The sequence below is a fragment of the Macaca mulatta genome, chromosome 1 (assembly GCF_049350105.2).
Source record: "Macaca mulatta isolate MMU2019108-1 chromosome 1, T2T-MMU8v2.0, whole genome shotgun sequence".
Classification (NCBI taxonomy): domain Eukaryota; kingdom Metazoa; phylum Chordata; class Mammalia; order Primates; family Cercopithecidae; genus Macaca; species Macaca mulatta.
Window position 1 is genome coordinate 76013501 of NC_133406.1, and position 14812 is coordinate 76028312.

At 39.5% G+C, this 14812-nt stretch overlaps 1 protein-coding gene across 1 annotated transcript in view; it reads left to right on the plus strand.

Annotated features, from left to right (window-relative positions):
* The first annotated feature begins 204 nt into the window (after positions 1–204).
* RRP15 (ribosomal RNA processing 15 homolog) overlaps positions 205–14812 on the plus strand; it is a 44266-nt gene continuing 29658 nt past the window's right edge. Inside the window, exon 1 of the mRNA XM_015116097.3 lies at positions 205–367. Coding sequence (XP_014971583.1) covers positions 229–367 — 139 coding nt within the window. The 5' untranslated portion in view covers positions 205–228. The remainder of the gene's footprint in view (positions 368–14812) is intronic.

A 14812-nucleotide genomic window follows, 5' to 3' on the forward strand; every position in this document is an offset into this window, starting at 1 on the left:
CGGAGGAGTCGGCTGAGGTCATTCAGCCACTGATTTTCGTCCTGGAACCGACTACGCGTAAACACACCGGGCTATTCAGAGCTCTCTCTGTCACATTCTGAGGCTCCGCCCCCGGAACTCCGGGCCAGACGACCCCGCCCCGGAACCTTGTGTCACCGGCACTGAATGCAGAAGTTCCTCTGGTTGCCACCGGACGCAACTGTCAGGTGACGCTTCCGGCGCGGAAAAATGGCAGCTGCCGCTGCGGACTCACGTGTGAGTGAGGAAGAAAATCTGAAAAAGACCCCAAAGAAAAAGATGAAAATGGTAACCGGAGCCGTAGCGTCAGTGCTGGAAGACGAGGTCACAGACACTTCTGATAGCGAAGGTAATGTGTTAGGGCTGAGCTTTGGTGTCTAGGAGGAAAGGCCGGGCTGAGTTCGTGTCAAGCAGCGCTTGCGACTGCATTTGCTGCTAGCCACCTGGGTTTTATCTTGGCACCACTTCAGAGGGGCGACTTTGGCTTAATGAGGAGGCTTGGGGAAGTCGTGTTCAGAGAAGGAACGCTGTCAACTGTAATTTTGAGTTTCCACATTCTTTTACTAGGTATTTTCAGGGTCACCATTATTAATTATAATAAAATGGGTGGAACACCTGCAGCTACCGAGAAACTTACAGTAGCAAAGGGTGAAAGGTAGAGGGTACTTGAAAACAGGAGAAGAATGGGTCTCATAGGGTGTAAGAAGCAAAAGGTTAAAAGAGGTAAGAGGGAGAAGGGGGTGTACTTGACTTTTCTTGGGCGGTAGATGTGTGCATGTTTTAGAGACTAAATAATAGTGAATGAAAGAAAGAAGAGGTTGGTGGTTAAGGTCGACTAAAAACTGGTAGCATTTAATAACTATGTCTCTCAGAGACGCTTGATAATGAAAGGAAGGAACGATGTGTTTTGAGGTTTTCAACCATGCTGTGTCTGTTGCTCCTCTTTACCATCATTCTTGGCACCAACTTTTTAGGTGACAAGGAATTGCAGATAATCCCTGACTTCCTACTGCCCAGTTACTGCTCCTTTGTACTAGCTGATACCCAAAAAACAGACAGAGCTATTCTTTTATAACGTATTTCTAATTACATCCGCTGTCTGCTTGAGATGATCCAGTGGCTTCCCATCTCAGTATATAATATCCAAGATCCTTAGGCTGTATGATTTGGGCCAGGTTGTCTGTCATAGACCAATCTGCCCCTCACAAACCACTAATTGTAATCTTGCCATACCGGTATGCTTGTGTTTGTTTAACACCTTAAACATGCTCCCACACCCTGGTTTCTTCACTGGTTGGCTCTACTGCCTAAAATAGGTTTCAAATGCTTGGCATGTCTCTCGTTCACCAGCCTCTGATCCAGTGCCTTACCAGAGAGACTTGTCCCTGACTACCCTATCTAACGTACCACCACTACTCTTCTTCCTGTCTTCCTTTCTTCACTTTTTGACTTACTGCCCTGCTTTATTTTTTCTCAACCCTGCCCAAACCATTTGATGTATGTATTTGCTGCGTATCTTTCCCAATTGGAATATAAGTTCCATAAAAGTAAAGACTACTGTATCCCCAGTTCCTATTGCCTTGTGGGTCTTTCACAGGTATTTAAGTAAATTAATGAATTAAACTGGACTTCCAGGACCAAGAAGAAAGTGTCATATGCTACTGCAATTCCTAGGTAATTAGAGTTTTCATCTCCTGCCACACTGTTAAGGAAAACAAACTATTTGTTGAGCCGAAATTAGAACTTCTGGTTCTGATATTTTTTGAACTCATTAGACTGGTTCAAACAGTTTTGTTCAAGAAGGGAAGAGTACTATATTTGGAAAAAAATGTCAGTACTGCTTACAAATTGGATTTTTCTTTTTCTTTTTGTGATAGGGTCTTGCTTTGTGACCCAGGCTCACTGCAACCTTGACCTTCTCTCCCACCACCCTCCAAAGCGATCCTCTTGCTTCAGCTCCCCCAGGTAGATAGGACTACAGGTGCATACCACTGTACCTGGCTAATTTTTTTGTAGAGATGGGGTTTTGCCAGGTTGCCCAGGCTGGTCTTGAACTCCTGGATTCAAGTGATCCACCCATCTCGGCCTCCCAAAGTGCTGAGATTACAGGTGTGAGCCAGCACACCTGGCCAAATTGGATTTTTCTGTTCAAGTACTGGATAATTCCAAGTTGGAACTGTTCTGTCTTTTCAGCATATTATTATAAATGCTGATTAGGTTTTAAGGTTCTTTTGCTATTATAGATCAGCTATGTTATGGGTTAAGAAGGTTTTTGGCTAATATGGAAACCTAATTTATCCAATTCAATTCATTGGACAATTGTTGTGTTCCCTTAGGTTCCAATCACCCTCTAGGTGTTGAGAATACAAAGGATGAATACATTTCTACATTAAAATTTCAGTTTTAGGAAAGACATTAAACACAGGACTGTAATATAGTGTATTAGGTATAATTAAAAGATAGTTTTCAAGATCATGGTTCAATTTTGGAAAGGTAAGGATGGAGACGGAGGAATCCATATCCTCTGGAACCCAGCCTAAGTGTTGCTTACTTGTATCTTACATGTATTACTGATAATATACTATGCTATCATTATATTTTAACATATCTCTCTCATTATAGAGATAAGTTCCCCAAATGTCCAAAGTATGTCTTGTTTATTTTCACAGGGTCTTCTTTGCATATTTTAGTATTTGGTAAATTGTTTTGTTGAATAAATGTATAAGGTGGCATTCTATCTAGGCCTTAGAAGGATGAATAGTTTTCCTGGCCTGGGAGTATAGAGGGCAGTTTTCTCAGACATAAAAGCATATACAGTGGCATGTGGTCTCTTAAAATTCATGGCCTATTTCAGACAAAGTAACATTCTATTATGGCTCTAGCTGTTCAGAGAAGTGACTAGAAGTAAAACTGGAAACAATGGTTAAAAGTAGATTATAAAGGGCCTTGTGTATTTGTAGGCAGCAGGGAGCTACTGAGAATTTTTAAGCAAGATGGTGACAGACATTTATAAATATTACTGCCAGATGTGTGGTAACTGCCAAAGAGTGCCAGGACAGTTTGTAGGTAATGGCAAAACTCCATGTTAGGATCTGCACTGGGACAGGACAGTGAAGACAGAGAGGGCCTCACTTGAAATATTTTTCAGCAAGAGAGTATTCAATTTTCCAAACAGGCAACTTTCATGTAAGCTTGTAGCACCGTAAGTTTTGGGCATACTACACTGTTAGAGGAATTGGATAATAAGAATAGTTATACTTTTGGAGCTTTCCTGTGTGCCTGGTTCTGTTCTGAGTTCCTTATATATATCAGCTCAGAGAATTCTGACAACTCTATGAGATGCTGCTATTATCCTCATGTTACATTTAAAAACCTGAGGCACAGAGGTTTATAACTTGCTCACTTCTGTACATAAGCAAATAAGCAAGTTGATAAATGATACAACAGTTATTGAAGTTTGACTGTACAGCTTATGTTCTTGACCACTACCTTAATACGTTTGAGGAACCAGGAGGACATAGATAATTAAAAAAAACTATTTGGAAAGTGAAAGGGCAGGGAGTATGAATCTAAAGAAAGAAAAGATTGGGAACAAGGAGACTTTGGTATGGAGACAAACTTTTCTCCCTCCCACTCAAGAAGATTTCATCACCAAGGGATATTTTCGTGTTCAGATTTCTATTGCACTTCCAATGTTTATGACCAGAGTATTCTTCCCTTCCTTCCTTTCTCCTAAAGTCCGTATGTTATTTCTGGAAACAAATTCCCATGTTCACTCAATTGTATCAGAGGCACCTGTGTTGGTACTACCTTTCAGAGTGACTTTGTGCTAGTTATTTACTATTATCTGCCTCAATTTCCTCATCTACAAAATGAGGATAATCATAATGTCTACTTTAGAATTGTTATAATGATTAAATGAGTTTATATATGTTAAGCATTTAATATTTGGCACATGGTACCCACCCATAAATATTAGCGATGACGATGATGTCTCTTCTGACCTAAAAAAACTGCTAGTCCCGTCTCTTTTTGCCAAATAAGTTTTCCCACCTTTGGTAATGTGGTATTTGTAAGCTGGAACTCTGCCAAGAAAAGAGGTTTGAATTACTCTAGTAACCCTGTAAGGTAGCTGATGGCATTTCTATTTTACAGATAAGAAAAGAAGCTTGGAAATAGTGCTTCCAGTATATCATATTGCTTCCTAGTAGGAAACTGTTACCTCCATAGGTGCAGGATGTTATCTGTTATTCCACTCATTTTACTCCATAGTCTAACCATTAGATCATATATTTTTGGTAAAATTCAAGATCAGTGATAATGATGTCGATAACAATTGATTGTGTCTGCTTGGTTGTGCCATAGACACATTTTCTTTGTCAAAGCTGCTTCTGTCTCTAAGAAAGACACTGCCATCTACTCCCATCCAAACTGGAAACACAAGTGTCATCCTTTACTCTTCCTGTTGCTTCCATATCTATTTGGTTTAATTAATCCATTTATTCTGTTGCCATTACTTTAGTTCTTGCCCACATCTCTGTCTCTCTCTCTCTCTTTTTTTTTTTTTTTTTTTGAGATGGAGTTTCGCTCTTGTCGCCCAGGCTGGAGTGCAATGGTGCGATCTCAGCTCACCCCAACCTCCACCTCCCGGGTTCAAGCGTTTCTCCTGCCTCACCCTCCAGAGTAGCTAGGATTACAGGCATGCACCACCACACTCAGCTAATTTTGTATTTTTAGTAGAGATAGAGTTTCTCCATGTTGGTCAGGCTGGTCTTGAACTCCCGACCTCAGGTGATCCACCCACCTCGGCCTCCCAAAGGGCTGGGATTACAGGCGTGAGCCACTGTGCCCGGCCTTGCCTGCATCTCTTTTGTTTACACTAGTTCATAGGGGACCTATTTGTTGGGCCTGTCATTGCAGCCCTACTCCCTTCAGTCTTCTAGGCATTGCTTCTTAAACCATCAGTGTTGAAGGACCATTCTGGTTTTTGTTTTTTAATCTCCAATCTGTCATAGATAGGTGTTTAAAAAAAAAATCAATGAAAAAGAATAACTGGAAACATGACCACATTGTTGGACATCATGGTAATATCAAATTACTATAACAGTTTATAAATGCTTACTCTCAATTTATGAATTCACAGTTGATTCTAGTTACAATAATGTTCAGTAAAGTTGCAGGAAATCCTGAATCCCTGAATTAGTGAACCATTGCTTTTAGGGGAAATACAGTTGTAGGCTCCTGTGAGTCTCTGGTGAGAACATTTTTGTCATTTTGTCAATACATAACCTTGTCTTATGTGGGTTTTTTTTTTTTTTTTTTTTTTTGAAACAAGATCTGGCTCTATTACCCAGGCTGCTGGAGTGCAGTGGTGCAATCTTGGCTCACTGCAACCTCTGCCTCTTAGGCCCAAGCCATCCTCCCACCGCAGCCTCCAGATTAGCTGGGATTATAGGCGTGCACTACCCACACCTGTCTAATTTTTGTATTTTTGGAAGAGATGGGGTTTTGCCATGTTGCCCAAGCTGATCTTGAACTCATGAGCTCAATTGATCTGCCTGCCTTGGTCTCCCAAAGTGCTGGGAATACAGGTATGAGCCACCGTACCCAGCCTTATGTGTGTTTTTGTTTAAAGACAAAGAAGAGTTCCACTTGGAATGTTTTTCAGAAAGAAACCATTTGATTTTCCTTGGCCACACATCGGGGCACACATCTGTAATCTCAGCACTTTGGAGGCTGAAGTGGGAGGACTGCTTGGGCCCAGGAGTCTGAGACCAGCCTAGGCAACATAGTGAGACCCCGTCGCTACAAAAAAATGGAAAAAACTAGCTGGATGTGGGTGGTATGTGCCTGTGGTCTCAGCTACATGAGAGGCTGAGGTGGGAGGGTTGCTTGAGCCTGGGAGTTCAAGACTGCAGTGAACTGTGACTGTGCCACTGTAGTCCAGCCTGGGTGACACAGCATGACCCTGTCTCAAAAAATAAAAACTTTAGACTAGCCATGGTGGCTCACACCTGTAATCTCAGCACTTTGGGAGGCCAAGGTGGTCAGATCACTTAAAGTCAGGAATTTGAGACCAGCCTGGCTAATATGGCAAAACCCCATCTCTACCAAAAAAAAATATATACAAAAAGTTAGCCCAATATGGTGGTGCATGCCTGTAGTACCACCTACTTGTGAGGCTAAGGCATGAGAATCACATGAACCTGGGAGGCAGAGGTTCCAGTGGGCCAAGGTGCTGACAGAGTGAGACTTTGTCTCAAAAATCAGTAAATAAATTTTAAAAACAAAACTCTGAGATTAAAGAAAAACGAAAAAAAAAAAAGAGAAATCATTGAATTTTCCTTTTTTTTTCTTCCCCAAGACGGAGTCTCACTCTTTCGCTAGGCTGGAGTGCAGTGGTGCGATCTCGGTTCACTGCAACCTCCGCCTCCCAGGTTCAAGAGATTCTCCTGCCTCAGCCTTCTGAGTAGCTGGGACTACAGGCACACACCACCATGCCCAGCTAATTTTTGTATTTTTAGTAGAGACTGGGTTTCAACATGTTGGCCAGGATACTCTCCATCTCTTGACCTCATGATCCACCCACCTTGGCCTCCCGAAGTACTGGGATTACAGGCGTGAGCCACCGTGCCTGGCGCCCCCTCCCCTTTTTTTTTTAAGACAAAGTCTGGGTCTGTTGCCTAGGCTGGAGTGCAGTGGCATAATCAGGACTCACTGCAGTCTTGACCTCCCAGGCTCAAGCAATCCTCCCACTTCAGCCTCCCAAGTAGCTAGGACCACAAGTGTGTGCCATCAGGCCCACCTAATTTTTTATTTTTTGTAGAGATGGGTCTCACTATGTTGCCCAGGCTGTTCTCAAACTCCTGGGCTCAAGTGATCCTCCTGCCTTGACCTCCCAAAGTGTTGGAATTACAGGCATGAGCCACTGCATCCAGCCTTCAGCTTTTCAAACAACGAACTTTAATGTAAACTCATAGCACCATACATTTTGGGCATACTATACTGTTAGAGGAAGTGGATAATAATAGTTATATTTAATGTACTTTGTTGATTCATTAACATTTGAACTCATGGCCAATAACGTGCCTGAACAAAGCTTATTCAACACATATTTTCTCTGAAAGGCACATTGCATCCTTGTGCTTAGGGACACTGCACAACCCTTCAGCATTATGCTTGGGGGCCATTTTAAACATTGCTGTAGCCAAGAAAAAGAACAGAAATGGAAATATGTGGCACTAAATAGTCTATAGGAAGAATACCAGTTTACAATGAGAAAGTTGAAACAAGGCAGACTGTCTCCTTCTTCAGCCTCAGCTAGGAGTGTGCATGTAGGGAGACTCCAACCCTTCGCTGCTCTAAACATGTCTGTGAATGACTGCAAAAGTGCCATGAGTATTGATTTGGGGTTACAAATACATTTTACTGAGTTGGTGAATTCTCCAATACGGAATCCACAAATAACAGCGATTGGCTGACTGAATCTCCTTGTGAACTGGCAACACAGTCTGCGTACCCAACCTATGTGATCTGACCACTGCTTGCGTCTCAGGCTCACATCTTGTCATTCCCTAGATGACTAGGGTCATAGCATTCTGAACTGCTTTCTGGAATACAGTCTGCTCTCTCTCTTTCTAGTCGTGCTTATGGCACTCTACTGGCATACTCTTTTTGTTCTTTACTTTCTCTTAACCAGCTTTTCTCTATCCTTTAGGTTTCAACTTAAATGTCTCTTCCACTTTGTCTTTTACAACTTATCCTATCTCTGCAATACAGATAAATAATAAAGGGTCATATATTTTACTTATTATTTTAAAACGATTTTTTTCTTAGTATTTTTTAGAGACATGGTCTTGGTATGTTGCTCACGCTGGTGTGCAGTGTGGCATGATCATAGCTCGCTATAACCTCCAATTCCCATGCTCAAGCAATCCTCCTGCCTCAGCCTTCCAATAACTGGGACCATAGGTGCACACCACCACGCCTGGTTAAAGAGTCCTTTATTTAATAAATTTAGTAATATAGGTCTTTTGGTTAAAGATGGGACATTTCTTCTTTGGTTTAACTCAGAATTTGTTATTTAATATAAGAAATTTCTTTTTTCCTGTCATGAAATTAAATGTTTCTGTAAAGGTGACCCATGGAGATGGATTTTCTAGTCGGGTAGTTGTATACATGTGGTCTTGGTTAAACTAGTAAGTTATCAAAAACTTTTAGATGATAGTACTGAGAAACTATAAAGGCAGAGGCTTCAGACGTATGAGGAATCAGTGTGTAAATTATAGATATATCTAAAGAGTACTGGCTTGTTTTATCAGGAAACTGAATCAGACACTTATCTTTGAATTTTACCTGGATTATAAAAATAGGGATGCGCCCTATATTGACAGTTGAAAAACTTCCTTTAGTAAGATGCTACTTGAGTTTCATGGAAAACACACAGATATAACCCATATGTTGTTTGAATTTTATTTTTCTGGCTTTAATTTCTTTTGACATATTATATAAGAAAGATAGAATAGTGTGCTTTCGTTAGAACAAAACTCAAAACTCAAGTATTGTTAGACTGCAGAAATTTCCTAAGTTCTGTGGGGACAGAGACCTTGTCACTGTGATGACAGCTGTGTCTCAATTTGGCATAGAGCCTGATTCATGGTGTAGTACTTGATACCCATTTATTCACTGGATAAATTGGAAATTTGTGTTAACATGATTTTTTTAATACTCTTCTCATATACGAGATTGTCGTGGAGGTAAAATTAGCATTTATATGTATCAACTTGAATAATAGCAAAATGACTCAGATTGAATTTTTGTTGAATTGCAGTACTGTCAATACAATTTGAAATTTGATCATAGTAAAATTGAAGGGGATCATGAATTAGGGATATACAGCAGGTGAATGTGGAAAAAACACCACTCAGTGTGCTTTTCTCTGTTTTCTCACTCAACCACTCAGCAGCAACAGTCATCACAGAAGACTTCTGTGATTAAATGTGTATGGATTCCTTCCCACACCCTAAGCAAATAATCAGTTCTGCAGTGGATACCAGTTGTTTGCTCTCCAATTCATCTCAATATTATCTACCTGGAGGTAGTGTCAGACCCCACAGACTGAGGGCTCAACTTCATAAGACTGCCCAAACCCTTCAGATACCAGTCCTAAATCCAGACCTCTGGAACTTCTGACCAACTGACTTAAAATTGAGGTTCCCACAGTCTTCCCGGTGGGTTTGATTAATTTTCTAGAGCAACTCACAGAACTCAGGGAAACACTTAAGTTTATGGGTTTATTGTAAAACATATTACAAAGGATACAGATGAACAGATGCATAGGGTGAAGTATAGGGTGAAGGAGTGTGGCGCTTCCATGCCCTCCCTGGGTGTGCCGCCCTGCAGGAACCTCCAGGACTTCAGCTATCCAGAAGCTCTCTGAACCCTGTTTTCTTGAACGTTTTATGGAGACCTCATTACATAAGCATGGTTGATTAAATCATTGAGGTGATCCATTTAACTTTCAGCTTCCCTCCCTTCCCAGAGGTTGGGGAATGGAGCTGAAAGTCCCAAACCTCTAATCCTGTCTTGGTGCATCTGGTGACCAACTCTGATCCTGAATCTGCTTTGGGACTACCAGCCCTCAATTATTAGCATACAAAAAGACACTCCTTTGGAGATTCCAAGGATTTTAGGAGTTGACCAAATATATATTTCACAGTATCACAGAAGGTAAAGTGCTACAGTTTGCATTTTAAGTAATATATAAATGACAAGTGTTGTTATAGAGGGGAGGGTGATGCCCCTACCTGAGTTATTCATGAACTACTCAGATTTATTGACCTGATAACTTGTTGGAAGTTTAGATACAATATATACTTGGTTCTTAAGCTTGTAGTCTTTAAAAAAACAACCCCCCAAAACAGAAAAACAGCGTCCCTAGTCAGTAAATCACCTCAGATGAAAAAAATGAGAACAGTGGTTGATGATACCAAGTATGATAAAGGGTAAGATGATAGCCTCTATCTCTGAGTTATCCTTGAGCTACTCAGATTTATGGAAGTTCAGATGCAACTCTTACTAGGTTCTTAAGCTTGTAGTCTTGGGACAGGGTGCGGCAGAAGCTTCTGTTGCCTGTAAATCAACCCAGGTTAAAAGAAAGAAGCCTTGATTGTTACTCGGGCCATGATATGATTGACTCCTCCCTCATAGAATGTGCCCATATGGCCATAAAATAATAAGGAGGATCATTTCAGGTTTTCCAGGCAGCTAAAAAACCTGAATTGTTCTGGTTACGTATGTGAAAAACGGCCATCTACTTATAACACAAGACTTGATAACAATTCAGGTTAGAAGGTCCTAGGAGATATCCCTTCATTTTTGATAAACTACAATGCTGTATTTAAGATATAATAACCTAGCAGATAAATGTGCTTTTCATCAAACTGTACCTTATAGCCTCCTTTATCATTTAAGTTACTTAAAATAGCAAAGGAACATGCCTAAGAAATGAAGTATATCATAGTCCTACTTGAGTGGTTTAGCAATTTGTAAGACAGGCTCAGGAAACAGACTACTTCCAGAGTCTATCTGTTTTGGCTTGCCCAACAGCACATGTAATCACATCTGACAGTGTTTCCCATGGTAGCACTATCATTTTATTTTTAGTTATTTTTATGGAAACCTGGGGTGACTTCATTTTTTTCAAAGGTAGCTTTTTTTTTTTTTTTTCAGTTTTAAAGCATCAATTTTGAATATTCCAAATTTAGTAATTGGCAGGAAGGACCATGTGGCATGAGCAGAACAGATGATTTACAGCTGAATGGGGAGCAGTAGTTTTATAGAGCCTTGTATAAGTAGGGGGATATGTATACTTAGGTAAAATCAGAATGAGGACAGAGAGTAGACTGTTCACCTTTCCTGAAGCTTAGATAGAAATTTTTTAAATTCAAACTTTATTAAACTATGTTTTAAAATATTTAATGAGTAGCTGCATTAGTTCAGTACACATTAGTCCAAATTGAATCTCTGATACAAAACTTTGTAGTGTCTCACAAGTTGACAGCCCCGTTAGCTTTGCCTTTTTGACTTTGGGCATGTTTTTAACTTTTCTAAGCTTCAGAATCATCACCTGTGTAAATACAATAATAAAAGCAACTCATAGAAATGTTGTGAAATGAGCTGGATGTGGTGGCTTACTCCTGAATCCCAGCATTTTGGAAGGCTGAGGTGGGATGATCATTTGAGCCCAGGAGTTTAAGACTAGCCTGGGCAATATAGTGAGACTTCATCTCTACAAAAAATTAGCTGAGCGTGGTGGTGTGTGCCCATAGTCCCAGCTACTTGGGAGGCTGAAAGGAGAGGATTGCGTGAGCCTGGGAGATAGGCTGCAGTGAACTAAGATTGTGCCACTGTACTCCAGTCTGGGCTCCAAAGTGAGACCTTGTCTCAAAAAAAGAAAAGAAGTGTTGTGAAATGATAATACATAAATAGTGCTTTATAAATAGTGCCTAGCTCTAACTATGTGTTAGCTAGTTAGTATTATCATTATTTTATAGTACTTTGAAAAGGTTGTAGCACAGAGATATTGGCCACTCATGAAATAAGTGAAAGGTGGCTTGCATGATTCCCTGGCATATGAGTTATAAACTATAACAAGACTTAGGCAGCACTTTTATAACTGAAGTCACATTTATTTTCCCTCTTTTCTTGACATCCATTTTTAAGCTTTTGAGATCCTCTCTTCTCTTTCTGTCCTCTGATTGCTGATTATCATTTATTTAGTGCCTACTATTGTGCCAGGTCTGTACTAAGTGCTTTTCATGTGTTATCTTATTTAATCATCATAGCAGCCCAGTGAAGTAGTTACTGTGTTTATCGCTATTTTACTGATAAAGAAACTGAGACACAGAAGGGTTAGGTAACTTGCCCAAAACTATGCTATTAGAAAGTACTGGAATCAGAACATCACATCCCAAGTCTAATTCGGTAATCTGAGCTCTTAACCCCTATGCTGTAACTCTCTAGTCATCTAAAGCTTCTCATTTAACACCTCACATGAATTCCAGATTCCCAATACCAGAGGCATTCCTTCCTTGTTTCTTTTTCCTTGTCTACCACAGCCACATAAAAATTCCCATTGTGTGTGCCTGTGAGTGTATTTCTGCATGTGCGTGTGGTGTATAATCAGCATTTAAGGGGTGCTTACTAAGGGGTAGGCACTCAAAGAACTTTATATATTTTAATTATGAAAACCCAATGAAGTACCATTTTATTCCTATTTTTACAGATGAGGAAACTCAGGCAGAAGACCTAATGTCAGAAAAGCCACTTAGATTTGTGTCTGGAGTTGAAATTGAATCCTGGTAGCCTTACTTCATTGTCCCCTACTAACTGTCCTCAATCATGTTTTTACCAGGAGTTCTGTTTGACTTAGGGCAAGTTTTAAAAGTGTGAAAGGTTAACCAATAGGCCTACCACTTTCAGGTGGTATTTACATTTTAAAAGAAAAACTGTAATAGAGAATGTTTTTAAAAGTAGGGACTGAAGATAAGTGCTAAGAGAGAAAAAATTCCAGCTATTTGGCCTTCTATTGGAAGCACACACCTGGAGTATGAACTTTTAAACTACTTGTTTTTAATCTTGGAATTGATGTGTATTGCATTTCTTGGATCATAAATCACATTTTTATGAAATCCCAATCTTACTTTCTTTATGCCCAATTTTTTTACCATCCAATTCTCAAATCTTTGTTTCAGCCAGTCCTAACTTCGTGTCATTTTGTAAATATTTCATCATCTTTCACATTCCCATCTCTTTGAACATGCTGATTTCTTCTGTCTGGAGTGCCAATAATAATATGATTATAATAGTAATTTTAATTTTCATACAGAGCACTGACTCAAATCTAGAATGTGTTTGGTTCTAGGTTCAGTGATCTTGCCATCTGATCAACTGGCTTGGGTTATGGAATCTTACTTCCTTGGCTTCGTCCTTTCTTTTTTCATTCAAATTATTGCTTTGCTATTTAAGAAACAACTTGAATATCATCTATCATCTTTGTAAAACTTTCTGTAAGCCATCTCAGATATCCCTGGTCACCCTTTCCTCATTGTTTTTCTTTTAGAACACCTACAAATTCTATTGCAATTTGGCTATGTAATTTATCCACCCTGCTAAACTCCTGAGTTCTTCAAGGAGAGAAACCTAGATTTAGATTTTTTCCTTTGTTCTTTCTTGCCCATCACTCATGAGTGCTCAGTGAATGTGGAGGGACTGTAAGTCTTCTTAAAACTTTATCCCAGGCTATGGAAAATGGCTCACTTTCCTGCCTGCAGCTTACCATTCATATCTGGGGTCAGGGAACAGATGGCAAGTTTGAAAGGGAGCTGGAGGTTTGGAGAAAAAGGCAGCAGGAGGTAAGAAGTGCCTTATGACAACTTCAGTACGTCAGTGGTTTAGCCCTGCTTTGTTCATTATGGTGGCCTCTAGCCACATGTGATTTAAATTTAAGGTAATTAAAGAAAATAAAAATTCAGTTCTTCAGTTGTGCTAGCCACATTTGAAGTGCTCAATAGGCTCTTGTGGCTAGTGGCTACTGAGCAGCTTTGATAGAGAACACTACCATGATTAGAACTTGTAGTCATTACTTCAGTAAGCATCCTTCGTAGTCCTTTAATTTCCAGATTTTTATAGTAGAATGCAAAATTAATGTTTAAGGCAACACACAGGACTTCAAAGGCATTTTTTACTTGTCTGTTGATTTCCGTCTATGCCCTTAGATACCTGGATATATCTGCTTCTGCTGTTATAGATCAGTGCGTGGAAAATTTTTTAAAAACCTCATTTGATTAGGATATAATAATATTTTGAGCCAGTTCTATTTTCTGATTTGCATAGTGATAATCTTTGATATCCTAGAAGTAAATCCTGTTTTTTGAGTATGCTGGGAGACCTCATTACTTTGCATTTTTAATTTGTTTATATTAAATGTCATCATTTTCATTGTCAGTGAATACCTGATTAAAAACTTCTGAGATAGAGCTTCTTTAAGAAAGTAATAAAATAAAAACCATGACTTAAGGGAATTCTTCTGGATTTTTTTTTTTTTTAATTGGTGGGGTGAATGCAGGTTGTATAAAATGGTGCTATAAACTTTTCATGGATTTATTGTGTGTTCATATTATGCATGTTGTGGTAGTCAAGCTGGGAAGGAAATGCACCAGAGAAAATAGCCATGGTTTTGAAGTGGAGAATGAGAGTGGGTTACATCATCAGAAAGTGTTTTGGCTTGCTTTGGCTGCCTTAACGGTACCATTGAAAAACATGAAATCTGCGGCAATTTGTGTGTGAATACATCAGGACAAAACACTGGATGTCAAACACTAGATGTCAGTGTTGTAGTTTTGACATGTTCCCAGGAGTTTGTCACGATTTTTCTGCTTTTAATCACCAAGATATTTTTTATTGACCCAAACTTTTAAGCCATCTTGCCTCCTTACATTTAGTTGAATACTCACTACAGGAAGGACCTTTTCTAAGAATTATTTATTTTGTTATTAGTTTCTGTGTAATGCTACTGACTCTGAAGAGTAAAACATATATAATATTAAAATAATATAGCTTTCAGCTAACTATATTCTCCAAACTTTGTTTTCCATTGTACTTTCCAGGGTACACTGGTCCTAGGAGATGCTTCTTGGGGAAAACTTCTGTGGTCCTGGAATAAAAAAATTCAGTCTTCTATTGAATTGGTTAATAGTACTGCCAGCTTTTAATTTAGATACCTTTTTTTTTT